Source organism: Balaenoptera physalus, assembly GCF_965194825.1.
Source record: "Balaenoptera physalus genome assembly, chromosome: 9".
Taxonomy (NCBI): Eukaryota; Metazoa; Chordata; class Mammalia; order Artiodactyla; family Balaenopteridae; genus Balaenoptera; species Balaenoptera physalus.
The window spans coordinates 57,586,295-57,613,353 of record NC_138888.1 but is presented as its reverse complement, the minus strand read 5'-3'; the positions used below and the strand labels follow the sequence as shown (position 1 = coordinate 57,613,353).

Below are 27,059 nucleotides of genomic sequence, written 5' to 3'. Positions count from 1 at the left end.
TAATTCTTCACATTTAGGGGAATCATTACTATACCATGACTTCTTACTAATTTAGAATAGGTAGTTTGCTGATAGTATAGTCACCTGACATTCATGTGTCAAAAGATTTTTGATGAGGTATGGATTGCAAGCTGTGGAAATGCCCTATTCAAGGGAGTTTAATATGTGAATGACGGTGCTGAGAGCACATGGTGTGAAATTTGAAAGGGAGAAAAATAAATGTTCTTTAATTTTAATGTTCTGGTTTCCTAAGGACAGAGGTTGGAGGGTGTCAGCTATCAGGTGCTCCCTTTTTCATTCCATTCACCAAAGCAACAATAAGGAAGAGATTCTGTTGGAGACAAAGGTCCCAGTTAGGTCACTTATAACTGAAAAGAGAGAGATGATGTCAAGGCTGGGACACGAATGAGGGAACTGGACTGAGGCACAGCTGGTGGAAGGTGACAAATGGAAAGGACGTGTCTTTAAATTATAGTCTACATTGTATGGCCAAAATTATATGCTGCAGTGTTATTCACTGACTAAGGGATTTGCACTGTTTGGGAGTTATCTTTCAAAAATGTCAAGTGAAAGACCCAAAAAGAAGAAAAAGCAAAAGCCCCAGGAGGCTCCTCAGGAGAATGGAATGGAAGACCCATCTGTCTCCTCCAAACCCAAAAAAAAGAAATCTTTTTCCAAGGAGGAGCTGGTTAGTAGTGATCTTGAAGAGACAGCTGGCAGTGGAAGTCTTCCCAAGAGGAAAAAAATCTTTCCCCAAAGAGGAACCAGATAGTGACCCTGAAGAGTCAGGAAACAAGAGGGTCCCCAAGAAAAAGAGGAAATTCTCTTCCAAGGAGGAGCCACTCAGCAGAGGACCTGAAGAGGCTGCTGCCAGCAAGAGCAGCGGCTCCAAGAAAAAGAAAAAGCTCCGAAAGCTATCCCAGGAAAATTAGAATGGACATTTCCCTAGTAGGGCATAACTTACAGAGATATTTCCCAACCCATCCCCTATAGCCCAATAAAAATAAAAACAAATTCACGAAAAAAAAAAAATGTCAAGTGGTTTTTGAAAAAGGATTTAGAGTAAAACAAATAGAGAAATGCTACTTCGTCCTTTTTTCTTGCAAGTAAGATGCTGGAATTTGCAAGTGAATAAGTATTTTGGGCTTTTAACATGGTAAGTGCCATAAAAATTATGCTAAAGAATTCAATTTCTGAATTAATAGAGACAAATTTAATCCAGTTTTCCCAATGCTAACTTTATAGCTTTATATCAATATAGAGGATTGATTATTTTCTAACTGTGTGCAAAATTTTGAGGGTTAATGTTCAGTACTTAAGGCAAGATCTATGTATACCTAGGCCCTAAAAGAAGCAATTACTAAATAAAAAGGCAAAATCATATTCAAATCATGGTAAATTTTGGTAGCAATATCAAAGAAATTTTGCCAGTGTGGATTTATCTTAAAGGGCACATCCCAAATATTCAAATTCATAGAAAATGTAAGCACAAACTCCATGCACTTAGACAAATCACTCAAACACACACACACACATAAGTGCACAAATATATACATAAAAGTACAGAAACCTTCCCAGATTTTCTCTATCTTGTAAGAACTGTGTGATTATTTTTTTTCTTTGCCAGGTGGTATTTTTGAATATGTGGAATCTGGCCCAATGGGAGCTGAGGAGCTTGCATTCAGATTTGCTGTGAACACAATCAACAGAAACAGAACCTTGTTGCCCAATACCACCCTAACCTATGACACCCAGAAGATAAACCTCTATGACAGTTTTGAAGCATCCAAGAAAGGTAATTGACAGATATTTAACAGTATGTTTTCTGGAATTCAAATTTTCAGCTATTCTTAAGAGATTTCTTAATTCCAAAAGTAATTAATAAGTCATTAGGAATATTTTCATGCAAATGTTTCTTTTCAAACTGCACATAAATTTTATCAGGGAAGGTAAAGTGATATGATTAACTACTGAAAAAATAATTGCTTATAACATGAAATGCAATGAAGTCTGGGATAGTGAAATTTTTTTTCCCCATTAATCCTTTTGTTTTGCTACTAAACTATTCCTATTTTAAGAACTTTCTAAAATAAAAAATACCATCTGTGGATTTTATGAAGTTTTACAATCAATTTTTACATTTTTATTTGCATTATGTGTCAATTCCACTCTATTACTGTGGTCTCAATTTTCTGACTACCTTGAAAGTTCTGTGGTTCCAAGTGACTTCAAAAAGTCAGTCTAACCTTAATTGGAAAAATTTGAACAACCTTTCATTTGTGTATAGTCTATGCCCATTTTTTAACCACTTGATGTTTCTTTTTGTGACTGAAAATAAATGACTAATGATATGAAAACCGGATTATATGAAGAAATAATAAAAATACCTTATGAATTTTATTTATTATTTTGTAAAACTGTGTTTTAAATATAAGAATAGAAATATAATTTTCTGGAATATGAATTTAATGCATATATGAAGGAACGTAATAGAGAAACTATTATTGAGGCATTATTTTAACCAAACAGTTTTAGTAATAAATATATTTTGAGAGATGTTTTTATAGGCTTACTTTGTCTAAGTAGGTGATCTTTTCTTTTGCATATTTAGCATTCATGTAGCAGAAATTAAATTTCATAAAGTAGATTTTCTCAAAAGAGTGGACTTAGAAAGCATTTGTTCTAAATTCATATTTTTAAAACAATGTTTGCTTTCCTGTAATGCTAATATTGTTTTATTAGCTACCTTACATTCATAAAAATGTACATAATTATTTATAATTCTAACTTGGTACAGATTTCTTCTAAACTCATTAATATTAATGGCAGTTAATAAGGTACAATATTTCTTGAGCTGAAAGTATCCTTCTTTTCCCCCAGCTTACTTGTGTTTATCAAAACCTATGTTCTGCTTGCCCTTTGAATTCATATCTTTATGAATAAAAATAAGTTTCCACATTTCAGAACCATGTCAGGGTGATGAAAGGTTTTGAAGGCTGGCAAAAAGGGTAAAGGTTATTGTGAAATACTACATTTGTCATCATAATTGCAAAATAAGTCATTAACTGCAAGACAAGTGCATTCGAATATTGACATAGTTCATGATTATTTCCATTAGGAAGAAGAAGCTCTGTCTCAAATGAAATAATTTAGACCAAAGAATATGGAATATGAGTACAGTATAAATAAAATATTAATAGATTTCTTAATGGTGACTTCAAAGTAGCAACATAAAAAAAAAAGTGGACTATATTGTTCTAACAACAAACAGCTTACTATCTTGGGAATATCTTAGCAAAATTATGAGGTGGTAAACTCATTTCGTTTTCAAAATATTAAAAAGGATTTACAAATTTTGTCACCCATTAAAAATCCATTGGGAATCCAGTTCCTTAAGTGACTTTGGCCTGAAGCTGAAAAATCTCAAATAAGTGTATGAATAAGTTTCTTTGTGAGTTGTTTAAAAGGATGGATGTCGTGGTTTGGAACTTGTCTTGTGAAGCTCTTGCTTGTCGACCTGTTGCTGGTTGGAGGGCACAGCAATATATAAAAAGATAATATAAAGGGGAAATCTAACATAGTTTTTGAATCTTATGGGGCCTCAATAAATATATATGTAATACTGATATTTATGACTAATTACAAAATAACAAATAATAAATTTGGACATTCTTAAAATTTTTTTAAAATTAATTTTTCCAAGGCAAAAATATAAGTTAAATGTTTAAATGTAAACATTTTCACTGATATATGATCTTATACTTTTAGTAGATAATACTGTTTTGCTCCATAAATAAACTTTGATGCATTAGAGCTTGAATTATTATTTGAATCATACATTGCTTTTAAATGACTCCTCTGATACCTGAAAACTCTATTTCTTATTTGAAACACACTTCAAAAAGTTCTATGTAAACTAATATAGTGGTTTATAACTTTCTTGATTTGTGACTTGTCAAAAATCTGGAGAAGGAAGATCTTTTATTTTCAATGTATGTGAATTAAAGTCTGTGTGAGTGAAAAACTTTAGGCTCTAACCTTTCTACTGATTTAGAATTCCAATCATTATTTTAAAAGTAAGAATCTATATATTCAAAAATTATTTATTTATATCATATTGAATTTTTGAAGAAAGTGTAAACTTTTTTTTTCCAACTAAAATTTATTTATTAAATATCTCTATGCTTAAGAATCCATCCATCACATTGTATTTTATGTGGCAAAATCTCTGAAGGAAAATATCAGAAAATTTTGCACAGTAGAATCACAAACTATTTTTGAGGGATTAAATCTGAACACCTAATTGATCCCTAAATCCCAATAACATTTCTCCTCAGTCATACTTAAATATTTGCAGGGATATACAAACCATTGCCTCTTGGAGCAGACTTCCACTTTTGAACATTTCTTACTTCCCTTAAATTGTATCAAAATTTGTGAGAAACTTCTAAACATTTGCCCTAATTCTTCCTTTTCCAGTCAAATGAAACAAACTTTAGCCTCTTTCACAGGCCAGATCTTCAAATATTTAAAGATGAGTTTCATGTTTCCAATAACTATTGACTTTCTAGACCCAAACTTACCAGTTGCTTTAGTGTACCTTATAGAATTTCAAGTCCCGTCACAGTCTTTCTATTCCCATCTGAATACCTTCTGATTTAATTATGTCTCTCTTAATTACTGTGATTATTATTGATGTGAGTAAACTTTTCTACAAGTAAATATTGGACTGGTCAAAAAGTTCGTTTGGGATTTTTCCATACGATGTTATGGAAAAACCCAAACGAACTTTTTGGCCAACCCAATATAAACTTAAAAAAAGTAATTCAGTACAATATGGAAGACTTATAGTATCCAAAAGCCACATAAATAAAGACGATTAAATACTTACCTATTTAATTACATACTTTGATGTTCTTCCTACTCAATGAGATTAATCCCTATGAAATCACCCTGTATGACTCATGTCAGGTTTTGTATAGGTGTTTGTATTCACCGCTTGACCTATATCATCAGATATTTGCAGATACTTAGCTATGTGTAGCCATAGCCTTTTGGATGGGCAGTGAAAGATAAATGGCTTCTGATTAAGAATTTGAAATTGTAGAGAATGACCAGTGAATTTGGGAAAGAACACTATTCCCCGATATGAAGTATTCTTCCAAAAAGAACCCTCTCCCCTTAAATCCTAGAATATTCCCCCTCTTTCTCCTTCCTCCTCTCCTCCCTTGGGAGGAGACATTATTTGTAGAATTATTTGAACATTGAGAATTATTATTTGACATTATTTGTAGAATTATTACATTGACATTATTTGTAGAATTATTTGAACATCGAGCTGTAGGTGTCTAGGTGAATTTCCCTTGTAACAAGCTGAAAATGTTTGGAGTTAGACAAAATGTAAAATCAGCTAGATGCAGATGTTATATTAAAGACAAATCTTCCTTCAAGATGATGCCTTTGGGTTTACAATAATAATGTGGTAATATTGGCACACTGGCATCTCTCCTCTCATTACTGACAGACTTCTGTCTCCTCTTCAGCCTGTGATCAGCTGTCTCTTGGGGTGGCTGCCATCTTCGGGCCTTCACACAGCTCTTCAGCAAATGCAGTGCAGTCGATCTGCAATGCTCTGGGGGTTCCCCACATCCAGACCCGCTGGAAGCACCAGGTGTCAGACAACAAAGATTCCTTCTATGTCAGTCTCTACCCAGACTTCTCTTCACTCAGCCGTGCCATTTTGGACTTGGTGCAGTTCTTCAAGTGGAAAACTGTCACAGTTGTCTATGATGACAGCACTGGTAAGAAAAATCAGTAGCCTTTGGGGCTATGCTTTAAATATAGGTAATTTTCTGAAACTTATTCGAGATTCTGACTGTATTCTTTGTGTTTGTTTTTGTTCTTTTCTTGTTTTTTTTTTTTAATTAAGGGAAGGAAAACATTTGAAATGAAACATTAACACTAATTTCATACATCCAAACAAAGAACAAAATCATACACTTTTTTTTTCTATATTTGTAAAATAAGCACTTTTGTTCTAGGAAGGATGTTACTGTGAACCATAGTATTGGATGAAGAATAGAGATAGTATGAAATATAATATTGAAATATTCATTCAAAGACTTTTTCTACTAATTTCAGGGTAGTTTCCCAAAGTAAAGCCTCATAACTGGCTGTCACTGAAGCTTATCAAGAAATCCAGGAAAAAAACAAAAGAAATTCAGACTTTGGCCTTAACATTTTCTATAGCTGTTTATGTGCAAAGAATGTGTGTGAAAAGTAATAACCTTTATATCTGGATAGCACGTTAAAGTACCCATTGAAATACTCTGAGTTTTTGGAACTGTTTATATGTAGATATAGCTTAGGGACTTGGAAAATAGTATTTACTAAGTTGTATTTATTTCCGTGTCTTTAAATGAATATTTGCTGGCTAGAGGTGGTCTGTGCTTTCTTGTTTTAATGCATGTTATTATTTTTATATATGAATGGTTATTTTGAGGTATCAGATAAAAACAAGTCTCAGAGAAATATAAGAAGGTAAACAGTAAAAATAAAGTATTAATTTCCTTGGAAGTTATATTGGTAAAGGAACTGCATACTATTTTGATTATTACCTAGTGATAAGGAATTTCACATTAAGATGTTTATCACTGGTCTAAATAGTGCTCTTTAAGTTAGAATTTTAAAATATTTTATTCTAGAACATTTCACTATACCTTTATGTTTACATCAAAATGGAAATTGATTTGAATTTAAATTCTCCCCAAATACACCAGGAGCTCACTTTGTTTATAAATGCAATATTTAGAACTATGTGCAGAAATTAGTCCCTTTGACAATAAAATTGACCATTTGCAAATTGACAGATAGGAACTCTCCCAAGAGAACAGAGAACAGGGAGTTACAGGGTTGGAAAAATAATGTAAATAGTTTGAAAAATTTTAAAAATTGGGATAAGAAAGAGTAAGTCTAAATACACATTAATAGTGTAATTTTGCATATTTGATTTAAAAAAGTGAAATGTTTATTAAAATTTTTAACTTTAGAAATACAGCAATAATAGTCTTTAAAAATAACCTAAGTACCTTTGATGTGTTTTTAAGCTTAAATTAGACCTATTAAATTTATTGCATTGTTATATTCCAAATCATTACTTTTCTATCATTGGTAAAGTTCTGTATGTCAAATTATGAATGGCAGGTTCTGTGTGAATGGTTTTTCTGAGGGTGTGTAACATCATACTCCAGGGCATGCTCAGTTACAAAATGGTCCACTTATGTTTATGGATGGTCATATATAGAAATATACAAATATGAATACACATGCATTGTGAATCCATAGTTTATTTACTTCTCCTTTCTCTTCTGATATAATTCAGGTGAATTCTGAGTACATATCACATATCCTCATATGTATATGCACATAGACACTGTATATATACACACATATATGTTATACATATATATGTATGTTGTACATGTGATATTATATATTTATTTCTTATTATCTTAAAACTCCTCATAGTAGAAAGAAATTTGGCAAATGTTCAAAATGTTTATGATATACCACATTTCCTCATTATTCTGTTTGTATGTATATGTATTTGACATTTTTACTTCACATATGTTGTTCTTGAGTGACTGAATAAAGAGATAATGGGATTTGTGATCAAGGTCACATCATAGTTTGGTGAAGTAATGTTTCATATGTAGTTGATCTTTTGCTTTGAATAATATTCTAAATATTTATATCATTGAGATAAATTTAAATAGAGAAATAAATATAGTCAGTTAATTAGATGTATATACTTTTAATGGAGACTTGACCCAAGATTACATTTATTAAAATAGTTTAAGCTAATATTTAAAAGAAACTTTACCACTACGATCACTTGAAGGTGACATCAATACTTGGATATTCCAAAAGTCTTTGATTATTTAAATATGAATGCTAACCGAGAGTCATTACAGAATTATTCATAAAGTATGCCTTAAAAATCCTCTGAGGGGAAAAAAGCATGTTAATGCTCCATTTTATGCAATATTTAATTCAACAAACATTGATTAAGCCGCTGCTACATTCCAGGGACAGTACCAGGTGTGAGTATATGCCAGTAAAAGAAACAAACTCCTGGCCTCTCTTGAGCTTCTAGTTTCTATTTAGGGATATGTGGTTGTTCATGTTTTTAATATTATTTGTAATGAAATAATTGCATTTGTAACCGGCCTTTTAATTTTACACACTTTTAGAACTTTGCTATTCTTGATTTTTTAGGGGATAGAACTGACTCTAAGATAGATAGAAGATTGTCTTTGAAATGAATTCATAAATATATAGAAGTAGGCTTTTTTTTTTTGTCTTTTTGGATATGTTTAAAAGTCTCAAGGTGGAATTTTAATAACAGAACTTAACAGAGAGAATTTGTAAACTTCCCAAGTGAACAAGATGACTATTTGATCATGTGGGAGAAAATCTGATAACAGCTCGAACTGTGAACTGATATAGGAGAAAAATCCACCCCATACCCAATGACATAAAACATTAATAACTTCATTATGAACTTGTGTATCTGCTGTTTACTGCAGGATGCAGGATGCATTTTATATATGTTTCTTTTTTCCTTTCCAGATTTATTATGTACGCTATTCCTCCCACTTATATTCATTTCTATTTTGTTGTGTTGTCCAGTTTGATACATGATAATTATACTTTCATCCAGTCTTTGTTCCCACCCCCAAAACAGATGGGATGGTAGATGAAATATAGTGCTGGAGTAGGAGAAATTCTTAGAACGATGTTAACAGGAGCTGTTTATTTTTTATGATAATTAGCATTTGTTGTTGTCATGGATGAATGCTTTTAAACGCCCTGAAAGTCTGTTATACCTCTGAATGATGTCCAAAATGATGGAAAAGAATTGGCTTCAGAAACAAAACTGTGTTTCTGTCAGTCATTTTGGAACATATGATTCATTTTAAACATAAACTAAAAATAAGTTGGATAGCTGTCAGCTTGTAAGCAATTCCAGGATAAGTTGTGAATATTTGCTTTAAAATTCCTGTGTTTCATCTTTGTTTATAGATCAGCAGTCCATTAACAAAGAACTCTGGACTGGTAAACAGAAGCCTGGGAGTCTAGTCCCAGTTTTGCTACTAAATTACTGGTACAACTTTGGAAAAGAGAAGAAGGGAATTGAAATGACTACAGAAAGCAGCTATGGTGCACTAGGCATCGAGGTAGTTGCTATCATATAAACTATTACACTTCATCTTCAAAACAATTATATAAAAACAAAACAATTCTAGGGAAACAGGGTAACACTTCACTATCCTTGCTTCCTCCAGTAACTGGCTTTTCTGCCCAGCAGCAGCCCAAGGCAGAAACTTGAACATCTTCCTTGATTCCTACCTTTCTTCAGTCCCACAATCAAGCTCTAATGGTTGTTAATTCTACATCTCTATGAACTCTCAAATCTGTTCATTTCTTTCATGCTTTCTAACTAATTCTTAAGTCAAAATCTTTCACCTGGATTATTACTAGCAGCCTCGTAACAGTCTCCCTACTAGTCCGGTCTCCACACTGCAGTTCAAGTAATTTTTAAAAATGCAATTCTGACGCATTGTCCTATTAATAGTTTAATAGGATAAAGTTAAAACTTTTTTTAAGGATGAAGTTGCTCTAAGGATAAAGTTAAAGGATAAAGTTAAGGCTAAAGTTAAAACTTGCTCTAAGGGTAAAGTTAAAACTTGCTCTAAGGATAAAGTTAAAACTTTTTTGAAAGGCTTATAAGACCTGACTTCATCTAATCCCTGTACCTCTCCAATGATATTTGAGTCTAAATCCCTCACTTACGTCTTTCAAATTGAGCCATTAAATTTCTTTCAGGTTCCGAAAATACTGTCCAGTCCGCCTGTTTCTCTCATTCTGGCCCCAGCTCCTCCTCCCCACTAAGCACCCACACACATGCACGTGTGTATTTGCACACACACACACACGCACACATTCATACCATCTGGCTTAGATGTCACAAAGAAAGACTGTCCTGACCCCCAGCTCCCAAGCCTGGAAGAGGTCTCCCTCAACATATCCCCATAGCACTGCAGTACTCCCATGACCATCCCCTATGAGAACATTCATCACATTATGAATGACTTTTCTTGGCTGACTTTTCCACTCAATCAAATACACATCTGAATAGGATGGACCGTAAGGCTGCCCACCATTCTATCGCTAGCACCTAGGTATTACCTGGCTCATGGAAATACCTAAATAAATATTGAAGGAATGAATGCATAAAAAGGTATTATTATATCCAGTGTTTAGACAAAGAAGCTCCAATGGATTAAGTAATCTGTCCGAGGTCATTTTAGGTTAGGTAGCTCTTTAGTACTAGCCATTGAGTAAATAGATTCAACAATAATCATTTCAAAAATTTTATAAGAAATCTGGAGTGAATTGTGCTTATATGTTAAGAGCAATTAAAATATATTTACTCATTTACTTATTTGAACAATCATTATCAAGCATCTTCTGTATACCAGGTGCTATGTTCAGCACAAGGGACGGTATTACAGGTAAAACTTTGTCTCCATGTGCTCAGAGTTGAGTGAGGGGGAGACACAACATGTGAGCAGGATACTATTATAGTGTAACAAGTGCAGAGAGAGACAAGAAAAAAATATTGTGGCAGCTTAGGAGATGAATATAGACATGAAAAGAATTTAGGGGAGGGGAAGGTTTTAAAGCTGCCTGGTAAAGGCAGAGGAGAGTTTTGGAGGACAAGTAGAAATGCTTCAACTAGAGAAGGGACAAAAGGGTGTAACATGTGTAAATGTGAGGATACCTGAGAATCTGGTTTGTCAGGCAACGACAGGCACTTCATTACGACTGATCATCAGAAACACGGAAACTGAGGAAGGATGAGGGAGAATGTATAAAAGGACAACGTAGGAGAAATAAAAAAGAGCTTTTTACTAGCTCCTTTGCTCTGGAATCTGCATGTTACAGCAGTACCAGTCATGTTTGCACGATGTGAACCTGCTTTCCAAACCACCATTGAGTGCCTCAGGGACGGACATACACCCATTCAGTTCCTTTCCTAGGAAATCAAAAAAGAACATAGAGAGAAGGATATCCACTGACTGGACTATGGGTTGAAATCCTGGCTCTGTTGTGTAATTTTCAGCAAGTTACTTGACTTTAAAAACTTGAGTTGACACATTTGTAAATTGAAGATAATGTATACATCAGGGGACTGTTGTCATGATTAGTGAGATATGCAGAGTGCCTCATGGTGCCCACATGGTAGGAGCTTAAAACTCTCAATAATAGAAATGCCATGTACTATGTGCCATTTATTCCTTACTATACTCTAAGAAAAAGGAATCGTTATTGGTCCCACTTTTTAAAATATGAGACTATTTAGATGCAGAGAGTTGAGATAATTTACCCAAGCTTACATAGCAAGTAAATGGAAGGTCTGGGTTTTGACCCAAGGCAGTAAACTGCAGAACCCACTTTGTTAAATACTGTGATATAATGGTAGTTATTGTGTTTTGATTTGGTTCATTTTGTTGTCATTATTTTACTTTAAGAACAGGAATGACACAATCAGAATGATTTTGGTAAAGGTTCTCTGACACCAGTGTGGAGAATGCATTGAGGCTATTGAGATATGGTAGGGAATAGGACAAGACCAGAAGCAAGAGAATTTCTGAATTAGTCAAGTTGAAAACAAGATAATAATCTCAATTAAAGAGGTTTTGATAGAATGATTTTGAAGCAGAGAATTGTAGGAAGATTTAGGAGATACAAATTGTAGGACTTAGTAAGTAAATAAGTGGAGAAGTGATGGAGACAGAGACAATAAGGATGACCTCTATGTTTCTGGTCTGGGCTACTCATCAACGGCACATTTACTAAAAAGGAAAACAAGAAAAAGAAATGTGGGAAAGGGTATAATAAATCTGGTTCTTAACACATTAATCTTGAAGCACCTCAGAATCATCCAGTGGTGTTGGAGGTGGAAATCCGTCTTGAAAAGTAGGAATTTATTATGGGCATATAATGCTCCCACTGGCATTTCGCTCTGCTCTCCATTTGGACTCCTTTGTGATATGAGGAAATGAAGACAATTGACAAAAAACTAGGTCATGGTAGGTCAAGAAAATTCAGAGTTATGCTAGTGAGTAGGCAGTCGTGGAGATGAATATAGACATGAAAAGAATTTAGGGGAGAGAATGTAATTTTTTTTTAATTAATGAAGGAAAATCAGTATTTTTTTTTTTAGATATTAATATTTAACAAACTTAGCTTTGATTAATTTCCATGGTATGAAAAAGAAAAAAAGGCCAGGGCCTTTATCCTAAGCAAAAGCAGAAATGATTTCTTTACTAACTTTATTAACTTGAATGAATCCTATTTATAGACTATGTTCTAGATACATCTGTGTGTGCTTTTGGAGTTAGTTTAATAAAATGTAAAGTCAATTAAGAGTAAAAAATTATTTTATTTTATTTTGTACCTATATTTAAATAGGATAAATAAAATAAAATAATTCAATAGAAGTTGATGACAAAAAAATATATTTCTAGAAGATACTAACTTTTGAATAATATAACAATTTTTGTGTTATAAAACATATAACCAAATAATTTTAATTTTATTTCAAGGAGTGGGGTAATTTGGATCTAAGATGATTATATGTTATATGTTCTAAGTGCAAAGCTTCAAGTTCTCTAATTCCAAGTGGAAATACAATTAGCAATTATGAGTTAAACCTAATTATTAGGATATAGTTGATTACATAGCTTGGTATATTAGTGTTTCCACCATGTTGGTTTTGCATGAACATAGGTTCTTTATTTCCATTTAAGCAAGCCTCAAAACTATTTGTAATATTATTACTTAAATTTTGATTACATGATAGTATTTTTAAACATATTCATAGAACTAATTATTTCTCTAAGTTTTAAAATCTTTAAAATATTGCCAACCCTAAAAGACAAAAATAAAATTTTTAATCCACAACAATCATACAATTCATATTTCTGCAGATAGTGAAATAAATACATATGTAGGTCTAAAGAAATAGAAGAAGCAGGACTTGTACCAGACTTCAATGATCAGTAGTATTTGCCTTTATTGGGAAAGAAAAAAATCATAAAGTGAGAATAATTCCCTGGTGATGACCAAACATTGCCAGTTTTCTATATTTAAATCTGGAACATATTGGCGTGAGCATTCTGGTAACTACTTTTCCCTTAGCCTTTTCCTGGTCTTGTCTGTCTCCTTCTCTATGCAGTGTAGGGGAACGATAGTACTTAAATTATCTCTCTGATGCTCTTGACAATTTTGACTACTCCCTTCCTCAGTGAAAGACTAAAACTCTCCTTGTTTGGCCTCTGTGCCATCATTCTCTCCTTGTCGTGTCCTTCTTTTCAGCCATTTATTCCCCTTCTCATATTCTTAAACTCTTTTTTTCTTTCTCTGTTCCTTAAAAGCTGATGTTGTTCAGGTTTTATTCCCAGGCTTCTTGTTTTCTACTTGTTTACCTCACTCTCCCTAAAGCCTTCCATCTGACTCATGCCTTTCTCTGCCTGTACGCTGTAGACTCACTGCTGGACATCTTCAGTTGCTTCTAGCAAGTGACAGACTCAGAGATTCAGCCACCCATTGATCGTCTTAATGTGGATGTCCCACAGGCACATCTAACCCAACGCAACAAAAGCCAAACTCATCACCTTCATTCCAGAACTTGCTTTTTCTCCTAGGTTTCCCTCTTTATCCAGTTGCCCAGCCAGATTCCTAGTGGTCATTCTAGATTCTTGTCTTTCTCTCTTCCCTCATTTCCAACTGATCACTTAAGACTTCTCATTTTTTATCTCACATTTCTCAAATTTATCTCTGTCCTCCATCCCTACCATCTGTTTTAGTTAACATCTTTATCGTAAACCACCTAGACCATGTTCTGCCCTCTACCCTATTTAAGTTCATGTCTCTGATGCAGACAAAATGGTGTTTTTAGAAATGACAGTGTGGTGATGTCATGCCCAGGCTTAAAGCTGTTTGGTGGTTCCTCAGTTCTTGGAAGAATGAGTTCTAGTTCTTCAGCATGACACATGCAGCCTTCATCATTGGTACTCTTGTGCCCCTTTGATTTTATTTCCCTGGTATTTCCTCTCTCAATATTTACGCTACAGCTTTCCTTGAATAATTGTAGTTCTCCCTTACCAATCATGCTCTGCTATCTCAAGTCTCTTTGCTGTGCACAATTTGTTCTCTCAGCTTGTTATGCCCTTCTCATTCGGTGATCTATTCACCACCTTCAGGTGTACCTTAAAATATTCTTACAAAATAAACTTGTGAAGTAACCTTCCCTGACTTCTACCTGTATGAGTTGGTATTTCTATTCTTTGTATGATGCAAGTTTAATTGATAAAATAGTTCATCATCAATTTTATAGTACAATTTTCAGCATGCTCACATGACCCATTTAGCAGAGGTGATGATTTCCTGAACCTAAGAGCTCTAAATATTTTATAATTAATTCATCCATTTATTTGCTTCTTCCTTTGTTTTTTTAGTAACTTATTTCTTTATTTAGTTCACAAGTAATTATCAAACATTTACTATGTGTCATCGCTGTTCTAGGTACTGGAAGTACAAGAGTGAACAAAACAGACAAAAATTTTTTGCCTTGTGGAGTTTGCATTCTAGTGTAGAGTGATAAACAATAACAAAATAAATATGTATATATATAACAGCAAATGTGATAAGTGTTATGGAGAGAAATAAAGCAAGGGAGGCATATAAGGAGTACAAGGAGGGAGTACTGCAATATTAAGTTGGATTGTTATTAGAAGAGACCTTATTTAGAAGGCGAAATTTGAGCTAGGACTTGAATGAGCTGAGGAAATATGTCGTGGGAGTTCTGAACGAAGAGTATTTCAGATAAAAAGCAAGAAGGTAAAAGATAACCAAAGGAGAAAGAGATAAAGAATTCTAAGTAAGGCAGTTTTTTGGTTTGTTTTAGTTTGGAGAAGGATTTTTTGAGAAACTGAAAATTGAAGGAGATTTTTGTGACATCTGTCATTTTTTTATATGTGTATATATGTGTTTATGTATATATGTACATATATGGTTATACATGTATATGTTCCATTATTTCTTTGCAATAGTAATGTCATTTCTTTAAAAATAACTCAGTGTACAGACTTTTCCACATAGAGGCTCATTTTTATATGAATTACTTAGTAGTGATTATGGTCCATAGCATTCACCCATAAAATAGTGATAGGATTCATTTTTAATTGAGATAAGACTTCAGGGAAAGAAGAAAAGAAATAAATCTAACATATATTCATTTCTGCAAGATGTAATAGATCATTTATTGGATACTTGACTAAAAATAAATTGGTTCAGTATCAGAAACACTTTTTTAAAAATTGAGATCCTGAATGGATTAAAACCTAGGTTAGATACTCATTATGCATCAGTTGAACACGACTGCCTTCTAAAACAGTTTTCTGTTTCCTACTGAACATTGTATAAATGTTTATCTTGCTTTAATATAAGGTATGTAAACTATATTTGGGGACAGAGTCCTCTAGACTCAAACATTTAGAGAAAGCAAGATAGAGTTAACACCCAAATTCTAGACAGGCTAATTGTACATCATTATTTCAGAATTATTCCAATTTGTAGGTGGTACAGTGTCCACTCTTCATATTTCAGTGATTCAAAAAGAAGCTCAGGAAATGAATTTTTTTGCATAAATACATTAAACATGTATTAAATCTATCCTGTCATAAATAGAGCCTTGGCTAGTAAAAGCTAATGACGATACAAAGCCTAATATACACCTCTCCTTGCCTTCTTATAATAACCAAAGACATTATTTTACTTGTCATAAATATTTGCATTTCTGTAAATTCAATCATCTTCCATTTGATAAAACAAAGTTAATTATATAACAGATATTAAAATTAAAATCCAAAGCACTGGTTCTTAAATTTAATTGATATCAGATAATGGAATTTCCTGGGCTACTGTTAAAACTAGAGATTTCTAGGCCAACTCCTATTACTCAGTAACTCTGGGTTTATACTCAGGGACTTGCAGTTGGAAAAGGAAGCATAGCTAATTGTGATAGGCATTACTAATGTTTACCAGTATGTGGTTGTCTCTACTTCTAGACCTCAGGAGATTGAAGGTCCGTAATCCTCGAATTTAGGTGTGACCACGTGGACTGCTTTAGTTGGTGAAATGTGAGCAGTAGTGTTGCTCGTTTCTGGGTGGAAGCATTTAATTGCCCTTCACTTTATTCTCCAGCTTACTCATTCCTTGCCATACCAATTGTGCTATAAGTTTGAAGTATCCCAAAGTGCTGAGCCAAAATATCAAAGAGAGCTGCCTTGGGAAATTATTTAGATCTACAGCAGACCTTGCTTTTAAGCGACATAAACTCTTGTTCTGTTAAATTGCTGTGATTTGGGAGATGATTTTTCCTATAAGAGCATAACCTAGTCTAATAGTTCTCAAACTTTAGTGTGCATTAAAATCATTAGGTAAATGTGTTAAAACACTGCCTGCTGGCTTTACTCCCAGTGTCTGATTTAGTACGTGTGGGATGTGGCCTGAGAGTTTTTTTCTAATAAGTTAGCAAGGGATCATGATACTGCTGATCTAGTGACAACACTTTGAGAAACATTGATACATTTAATTTTTTTTAACATCTTTATTGGAGTATAATTGCTTTACAATGGTGTGTTAGTTTCTGCTTTATAACAAAGTGAATCAGCTATACATATACATATATCCCCATATCTCCTCCTTCTTTTGTCTCCCTCCCACCCTCCCTAACCCACCCCTCTAGGTGGTCACAAAGCACCGAGCTGATCTCCCTGTGCTATGCGGCTGCTTCCCACTAGCCATCTATTTTACATTTGGTAGTGTATATATGTCCATGCCACTCTCTCACTTCGTCCCAGCTTCCCCTTCCCCCTCCCCGTGTCCTCAAGTCCATTCTCTACATCAGCATCTTTATTCCTGTCCTGCCCCTAGGTTCTTCAGAACCTTTTTTTTTTTTTTAAGATTCCATATATATGTGTTAGCATCCAGTATTTGTTTTCCTCTTTCTGACTGACTTCACTCTGTATGACAGACTCTAGGTCCATCCACCTCACTACAGGTAACTCAGTTTTTTTCTTTTTATGGCTGAGTAATATTCCCCTGTATATATGTGTCACATATTGTTTATCCATTCATCTGTTGATAGACCCTTAGGTTGCTTCCATGTCCTGGCTATTGTAAATAGACCTGCAATGAACATTGTGGTTCATCTGTCTTTTTGAATTATGGTTTTCTCAGGGTATATGCCCAGTAGTGGGATTGCTGGGTCCTATGGTAGTTCTATTTTTAGTCTTTTAAGGAACCTACATACAGTTCTCCATAGTGGCTGTATCAATTTACATTCCCACCAACAGTGCAAGAGGGTTCCCTTTTCTCCACACCCTCTCCAGCATTTACTGTCTGTAGATTTTTTGATGATGGCCATTCTGACTGGTGTGAGGTGATACCTCATTGTACTTTGGATTTGCATTTCTCTAATGATTAGTGATGTTGAGCATCCTTTCATGTCTTTGTTGGCAATCTGTATATCTTCTTTGGAGAAATGTCTATTTAGGTCTTCTGCCCATTTTTGGATTGGGTTGTTTGTTTTTTTGATACTGAGCTGCATGAGATGCTTGTAAATTTTGGAGATTAATCCTTTGTCAGTTGCTTCATTTGCAAATATTTTCTCCCATTCTGAGGGTTGTCTTTTCATCTTGTTTATGGTTTCCTTTGCTGTGCAAAAGCTTTTAAGTTTCATGAGGTCCCATTTGTTTATTTTTGTTTTTATTTCCCTTTCTCTAGGAGGTGGGTCAAACAAGATCTTGCTGTGATTTAGGTCAAAGCATGTTCTGCCTATGTTTTCCTCTAAGAGTTTTATAGTGTCTGGCATTACATTTAGGTCTTTAAACCATTTTGAGTTTATTTTTGTGTATGGTGTTAGGGAGTGTTCTAATTTCATTTTTTTACATGTAGCTGTCCAGTTTTCCCAGCACCACTTATTGAAGAGACTGTCTTTTCTCCATTGTATTCTTGCCTCCTTTATCAAAAATAAGGTGACCATATGTGTTTGGTTTTATTTCTGGGCTTTCTATCCTGTTCCATTGATCTATATTTCTGTTTTTGTGCCAGTACCATACTGTCTTGATTACTGTAGCTTTGTAGTATAGTCTGAAATCAGGGAGCCTGATTCCTCCAGCTCCATTTTTCTTTCTCAAGATTGCTTTGGCTATTCGGGGTCTTTCGTGTTTCCATACAAATTGTGAAATTTTTTGTTCTAGTTCTGTGAAAAATGCCAGTGGTAGTTTGATAGGGATTGCATTGAATCTGTAGTTTGCTTTGGGTAGTATCATCACTTTCACAATGTTAATTCTTCCAATCCAAGAACATGGTATATCCCTCCATCTGTTTGTATCATCTTTAATTTCTTTCATCAGTGTCTTATAGTTTTCTGCATACAGGTCTTTTGTCTCCTTAGGTAGGTTTATTCCTAAGTATTTTATTCTTTTTGTTGCAATGGTAAATGGGAGTGTTTCCTTCATTTCTCTTTCAGAGTTTTCATCATTAGTGTACAGGAATGCAAGAGATTTCTGTGCATTAATTTTGTATCCTGCTACTTTACCAAATTCATTGATTAGCTCTATTAGTTTTCTGGTAGAATCATTAGGATTTTCTATGTATAATATCATGTCATCTGCAAACAGTGACAGCTTTACTTCTTCTTTTACGATTTGGATTCCTTTTATTTCTTTTTCTTCTCTGATTGCTGTGGCTAAAACTTCCCAGACTATGTTGAATAATAGTGATGAGAGTGGACAACCTTGTCTTGTTCCTGATCTTAGAGGAAATGGTTTCAGTTTTTCACCATTGAGAATGATGTTGGCTGTGGGTTTGTCATATATGGCCTTTATTATGTTGAGGTAAGTTCCCTCTATGCCTACTTTCTGGAGGGTTTTTATCATAAATGGGTGTTGAATTTTGTCGAAAGTTTTTCTGCCTCTATTGAGATGATCATATGGTTTTTCTCCTTCAATTTGTTAATATGGTTTATTGATTGATTGTACATTGATTGGTATGGTACATTGATTGATTTGTGTATATTGAAGAATCCTTGCATTCCTGGGATAAACCCCACTTGATCATGGTATATGATCCTTTTAATGTGCTGATGGATTCTGTTTGCTGGTATTTTGTTGAGGAGTTTTGCATCTATGTTCATCAGTGATATTGGCCTGTAGTTTTCTTTCTTTGTGACATCTTTGTCTGGTTTTGGTATCAGGGTGATGGTGGCCTCGTAGGATGAGTTTGGGAGTGTTCCTCCCTCTGCTATATTTTGGAAGAGTTTAAGAAGGATAGGTGTAAGCTCTTCTCTAAATGTTTCATAGAATTCTCCTGTAAAGCCATCTGCCCTCTGCACCCCTGTTGTTGCGCTCTCCTCCATGGCTCTGAAGCATCCCCCCTGCCACTCCCTGTCTCCATCAGTGAAGGGGCTTCATAGTGTGTGGAAACCTTTCCTCCTTCACAGCTCCCTCCCAGAGGTTCAGGTCCCATCCCTATTCTTTTGTCTCTGTTTTTTCTTTTTTCTTTTGCCCTACCCAGGTATGTGGAGAGTTTCTTGCCTTTTGGGAAGTCTGAGAGCTTCTGCCAGTGTTCAGTAAGTGTTCTGTAGGAGTTGTTCCACATATAGATGTGTTTCTGATGTATCTGTGGGGAGGAAGGTGATCTCCATGTCTTACTCCTCCGCCATATTGAAGGTCTCTCCTGATCCATCTAATTTTTTTTTTTTTTTTTAAAGGAGGCAATCTTAAACTTTTTTTTTTTGGGGGGGGCGTTACTTATTTATTTATTTTTGTCTGTGTTGGGTCTTCGTTTCTGTGTGAGGGCCTTCTCTAGTTGCGGCAAGCGGGGGCCACTCTTCATCACGGTGCGCGGGCCTCTCACTATCGCGGCCTCTCCTGTTGCGGAGCACAGGCTCCAGACGCGCAGGCTCAGCAATTGTGGCTCACGGGCCCAGTCGCTCCGCAGCATGTGGGATCCTCCCAGACCAGGGCTCGAACCCGTGTGCCCTGCATTGGCAGGCCGACTCCCAACCACTGCGCCACCAGGGAAGCCCTGATCCATCTAATTTTGACTAACTTTAAGAACCACTGATCCATCTAGTCTTGAATAATATGCAAATTATCATATTTTGAAAAGTAATTGATAGTCAAATTTGTCAGTATAATAAAGGCATAATTTTATAGATGAAAACATTTTAAAATTTTAAATAAACCTGGAATGGATTGTAGTGATTAAATACTGATAAAATTATGTATCACTTATTAAAAATATATATTCATTGTGTGAACTTCCACATTGAGTAGTTTTAATTCAGCTAAATATTTTTGTCCTTAGAGTATTTTAAACAGCTTTGAATTAGTTGTAATACATAGGAAGAACATTGTAACAGAAATATAGTAAAAATTGTCAAGTATAAATTAATATGATTTAGAATAATCTAGCACTGATATAATGTTTTATAATATCTATTTCAGCAAATTTACAAATAGTTTTACTTTTTAATTGAACTTAAAAGAATTTTGCAAAAAGTGATAATTGCATGTCTGATGAGTTTGATTTGTCAATTAATCGTTTTAAAAAAATCTCCCGTTCCATTTTCACAATGAACTTTTATGCTGTTATCCAATTGAAATAATTGGGTTGACATTAAAGAAGGAAAATTAAGTCAGCCCTTGAAAGCTTAACACTAACTTGTTAATTACCCTATTAATTACACAATGAGAAATGACAAGCTGTAATTCCCTTTTCTGAAGTGTGGCTGAAGGTCAGAGAGCTTTTATTGGCATATTGCGAGACCAAAGGAAATGATACAAATTTTTTCTTTTAAATACCATCAGCTGTCATTGGAAACTCAGCCAAGGAACTAGATTAATGTTTTAAGCATAATCTTTAATATTCAGTTTTCATCTATTCTTAAAGGAAAGAGTACCTATTATATATTAAGAAGTAACTTGGTGTTCAATAGCAGAAAAACAAACAATTCAATTAAAAAATGGTCAGAAGACCCGAATAGAAGACATACAAATGGCCAACAGTTACATGAAAATATGCTCAACATCACTAATCATCAGGGAAATTAAAATCACAATCACAGTAAGATAACACCTCACGTCTGTTGACAATAAATAATAAGTGTTGGTAAGGATGTGGAGAAGAGAGAACCCTTGTGCACTGTTGGTGGAAATATAAATTGGTGCAGCCCTTATAAAAAACATTATGGCAGTTTCTCAAAAAAGTGAAAATAAAACTACTGTATGATACAGCAATCCTACTTCTGGGTATCTAATCAAAAAAATGAAATTAGGATCTCAAAGAGATATCTGCACTCCTACGTTTATTGCAGCATTATTCACAGTAGCCAAGATATGGAAACAACCTAAGTGTTTGTCTATGGGTAAATGGATAAAAATATGTATATGTATATGTATGTGTGTGTGTGTATATACATATATATATATATATATGTATGTATATATATATATATATACACACACACATACATTCCATGAATATTATTCAGGGATGAGAAAGAAGAAAATTCTGACATTTGCAACAACATGGTTGGACCTTGAGGGTATTATAATAAGTAAAATAAGTCAGACAGAGAACGACAGATACTATATGATCTCATTTATATGTGAAATCTAAAAAAGCCAAACTCAGAGAAAGAGTAGAGTAGTAGTCACCAGGGGTTGGGGTGTGAGGAAAATGGGGAGATATTAGTGAAAGGGTGCAAACTTCTAGTTATAAGATGAACATGTTCTGGGTATCTAATGTACAGTATGGTGACTATAGTTAACAATACTGTATTATATTCTCGAAAGTTGCTAAAAGAGTTAGATCTTAAGTGTTTTCACCTCCTACCCCCCCAAAAAGAAGAAATGGTAATTTTGTGAGGTAATGGAGGTATTAAGTAACCCTATTATGGTAATCATTTTACAATATGTACATGTATCAAATCATCATGCTGTACACCTTAAACTTACACAAATTTATGTGCCAATTATATCTCAATAAAGCTGAGGGGAAAAAAAGAAGTAACATGGCAAAGATATTTGCATTTATATGTTAAAAGAAGCTGAATCTCAAGGACTTTCAAACACTGCCCAGGTCTTAGGTTTTACACTTTTGACAAAGGGTTCCTTATGCCTTTACCCTACTGCAAAGATCAAAGAGTATTCACAGAGGCTACTGGTAAACCAGAGATACACAGAATGGTTTTCTCTGCCTGTCAAACCAATAATTCTTGAAAATCAATTGTTTTTTGTTATAATAGAGTAAATCTAAATTACTCTGGGCAAATTTTACACACATAGTGTGTAGGAACGGATAAACACATAGTGACCTAATGTGATATTGTTTACATAATTGTATATATATTATTTCCTCAGTACTATTTATTGTTGTGTAATTTATTGTCACTATTTCGGAGATTAGGATGGGCTCTGAAAGACTGTAGAACTGACAGCATTATTTGTAACTCTGTTGGTCATGAGTTTAGAGTAGAGATAGACTTAAACATGCGTGCAGTGTTTAGTTGTAGTTGTCTTAAACCACATATAGAGCACCATAATATTGTATTCAGATTTTTAAATTTTTTAATTGTGATAAAATACACATAACAAAATTTACCATCTTAACTATTTTTAATTGTACAGTTCAATAGTATTAAGTATATTCACATTGCTCTAAACCAATCTCCAAAACTTTTTCATCTTGCAAAACTGAAACTCTATACCAATTAAACAACAATACCCCACGTCCTCTCCCCCCCAGCCCCTGGCAACCACCATTCTGTTTTCTGTTTCTATGAATTTGACTACACTGGATACCTCATATAAGTAGAATCATACAGTATTTATTTTTTTGTGACTGGCTTATTTCACTAAGCATAATATCTTCAAGGTTTATTCATGTTCAGCATGTGTCAGAATGTTCTTCCCTTTTTAAGGCTGAATAATACTCTATATTCCATTGTATGTAATTACCATATTTTGTTTATCCGTTCCTCTGTCAATAGACACTTCAGTTACTTCTATTTTTTGGCTATTGTGAATAATGCTTCTATGAACATGGGTGTACAAATATCTCTTCAAAACCCTATTCTTATTCTTAATTCTTTTGGATGTATATACAGAAGTGGAATTGCTGGATCATATGGTTATTCTATGTTTAATTTTTTGAGGAAATACCCTACTGTTTTCCATAAAAAATACAGCATTTTACATTCCTACCAACAGTGAACAAGGGTTCCAATTTCTCTAAATCCTCACCAACACATTACTTTCTTTCTTTTCTTTTTTTTTTTTTTGGTAGTAGCCATCCTGGTAGGTGTGAGCTAATATAGCATTGTGGTTTTGATTTACATTTCCCTAGTGATTAATCATGTTGAACATTTTTTCATATGCTTTTTGGTTTTTTGTATATTTTATTTGGAGAAATGTCTATTTAAGTCTGTTGCCCATTTTCATATCAGGTGGTTTGAAATTTTGTTATTGAGTTATAGGAGTTCTTTATGTATTCTGGAGATTGCCCCCCCCCTTATTGGATATATGATTTATAAATATCTTCTCTCATCCCGTAGATTGACTTTTCACTCTGTTTATTGTGTCCTTCGATACACAGAAGTTTTTGATTTTGTAGTCTTATCTATTTTTACTTTTGTTTTCTGTGCCCTTTGTGTCATATACAGGAAATCATTGCCAAATCAATGTTATGAGCCTTTTTCCCTATGTTTTTCTAATTTTACATCTTAAACTTAGGTCTTTAATCCATTCTGAGTTAGTTTTTGTATAATGTATAAGGTGAGGATCCAACTTTCTTCTTTTGCACATGGATATCCAGTTCTCTTAACACTGATTGTTGAAAAGACAGTCCTTTCCCCATTGAATGGTCTTGGTATCCTTGTTGCAAATCATTTGACTATATATGTGAGGGTTTATTTCTAGCCTTTCTATTCTATTTCATGTATCCGTCTTTATGCTAGTACTGTACTGTTTTGATTAATGTAGGTTTGTGATACATTTTGAAATCAGGAAGTGTGAGACCTCTAAATTTGTTCTTTTTATTCAAGATTGTTTGGCCATTTGTGATCTCTTGAGATTCCAAATGAATATTAGGATGGATTTTTCTAGTTCTAGAAAAAAATGTCATTGGTATTTTGGTAGGGATTGCCTTAAATCTGTAGATTGCTCTGGATGATGTACTCAGCTTTTCTAAATACAGGGAAATTTGAGTTATATTAAAATATACTTTATAAATTATACCACATTTATTTTTAAATTTATTAGCCTAGTTGATAGACAGTCAACTAACAGACCCTTTATGGATTTCAGATTTCAAAGCAGTACATGTGGTGCTTCAGCTAAGTTTCACCATTCTTCTTTAATTTGGGCTAACTTCTTCATCAGTTCTCAGTGTTAGATGGAGAGAAGTCATTTCTCATTACTCCTATAACATCATACTTAATTTGAAGATATATTTGAAGGTGATTATTACTTTTAAAATCACTTTTTCTTCATAAACTTATTTTATAATGATGATACATACTGATTAAATAAACTAATTTATTATCAAGCCCTTTATTGGCCAAAGAAGAACCAAACATGAGTAAGATGTTTCCTATTCTCCAAGTACTTAAAACCTGGTATTACAAATAAATTATAATACAGTATGTTAAATGCTAAAAGAGTCACATAAAAAGTGTTATGACAAAACAAAAAGGGAGATTAGCTTGTTAGAGATAGTAAATATAGCTGACATTTAAACTCAACATATGCTAAGGTTAGGTAGGATAGGACATTCAAAGGAACAGAGCTGTGAAACAGTGTGGTGAATTTGTAGCATGGTGACGTGTCTACTGTGATTGAAACACAGGGTGTGTCAGTGAGGGGTGTCCAAGAATAAGAACAAGTAGGTCAGAAGAGATCATGAAGTATCGGTCATGCCCTGAAATCAGAGCATATAAGCATTTTAGAAGTAACCCTGTGGAGAGAGGTGACCCTGCAGCTTCAGATGACTGAGTATCACTGGACAGGTTGGAGGCATAAGTAAGTTCCCAGGGGAGACACTAGGAATAATCTTGGTTTTGGCATCATAAGGTTGGTTAACAGGAATCTATAAACTTTCCAAGAAAATTAATATAATTAATTTTTAATTAAGTAGATTTTAAAAAATTATGTAACATATTTTAGAACATTAAAAAGTTATTAATTAAGTTTTATAGTTATTAGTGCTAGTCACCAAATATACCTGGCTCTGCTTTAGGCACAGATCAGAATTGCATTTTCTCACACTCTTTGAAGCTAAGCAAAGTCATGTGGTTTTCTTTCACCCATGAAATGTGAGCAAAGGTACCAAATCACTTCCTTGTGGATGGTTTAAAAGCCAGTGATCAATTTGTCACATTTTCTTCCCCATGCCATGATAATGTGAGGGCAAGTGTCCAGACAGAGGTCCTGGAGCAACTACAATGTAGAGAACCACCATACCAATCCATGTTAGACAAGTTGTAGGAGAAACAATTAAACTTGCATGTTGTTAAGACACTGTGATTTGAGTGCTGTTTTTAATCACAGTATAACTTAGCCTATCCTGACTGCTAGAAAAAGTAAGACATATTGGCTGTAAAAAGACTTGATAACAAAGAGCAGAGGGAAAAAAAGACTTAAAATCCACTACAATCTTACCAAAAAGAGGTAAGGGCCATGAAGTGTTTTGATATTTACCTCTTAAACTATATTTGTTATTATGTAGAAGTTTAGTTCATCATGTCAATTATGAACTTAATTGTGACAGATGTTCACTCTGCTAAAGTTGTACACAACTGCTCTCCCTTTTAGGAGGTTAGCTTTTCTGTCAGTTACTGTTGGGTTATGATCCAGCTTATAATCATAAGGCTATAGGCTTTTGTCCCCAAATGCGTCAACTGGCTATCATCAATTTCTCCCTTAAATGGAAAACATGATACATAACTGGGTTGTTTTGAATTCATGTGAGACAGTATATGTAAAATGTGTCACACGGTAAGCTAAACAATGAATGCTAGAGGGGCTGTTTTGTTTTTCTGAAGGTTTGCTTATTATGATTTAAAAATATCTAATAACCTTAAGATATAAACCATTTATGTTCAAATAAACTGGAGCATGGGAGCAATAATATAAAAATTCCCCATCTACCCTAAGCAAGTAAATGTTATGTTGTGCTTTAAAAAAAATATGAACTCATTTGACTTGTTGAACATTTTCTTTATAGAACTTATTTTATAAGCTGATGATATTTTTTACTGCACAATTAGCTAATAAACATCCTGAACTTCATTGCTCTTGATTAGTCCTTATTGTCCCTCTAAGAATTTTGATGACAGTATTTTTATTATTTATTTATTTATTTATTTAAGAGTTTTTTTAAAGATTTATTTATTATTATTACGTTTTTGGCTGCGTCGGGTCTTAGTTGCCACACGCAGGATCTTCATTGAGGCACGCAGGATCTTCATTGAGGCATGCAGGATCTTTCCTTGTGGCTCTCAGGCTCTTGGTTGTGGTATGCCAGCTTCTCTCTAGTTGTGGCATGCGGGTTTTCTCTCTCTAGTTGTGGCCCGCAGGCTCCAGGGTACATGGGCTCTGTAGTTTGTGGCACTCAGGCTCTAGTTGAGGCGCGTGAGCTCATAGTTGTGGCATGCGCATGTGGGCTTAGTTGCCCTGTGGCATGTGGGATCTTAGTTCCCTGACCAGGGATTGAACCCACGTCCCCTGCATTGGACGGCAGATTCTTTACCACTGGACCACCAGGGAAGTCCCAAGACAGTATTTTAAAATTGCATTAACATATACTTACTTTGATCATGAGTAACACTTCTGCTCTTCTCCGTCTCTTCTAACACT

The 27,059-nt window shown here is 34.2% G+C and overlaps 1 protein-coding gene across 10 annotated transcripts in view; it reads left to right on the top strand.

Annotated features, from left to right (window-relative positions):
- GRIK2 (glutamate ionotropic receptor kainate type subunit 2) overlaps positions 1 to 27,059 on the top strand; it is a 642,913-nt gene that overhangs the window by 242,715 nt on the left and 373,139 nt on the right. For all 10 annotated transcript variants that reach the window (XR_014267496.1, XM_082475143.1, XM_082475138.1 and 7 more), the window contains 2 exons: positions 1,628 to 1,795; positions 5,544 to 5,801. Coding sequence is in view for 9 of the 10 variants with exons in the window: in XM_082475143.1 (XP_082331269.1) it covers positions 1,628 to 1,795; positions 5,544 to 5,801 (426 nt within the window). In the remaining variant the exon portion in view is untranslated. The remainder of the gene's footprint in view (positions 1 to 1,627; positions 1,796 to 5,543; positions 5,802 to 27,059) is intronic.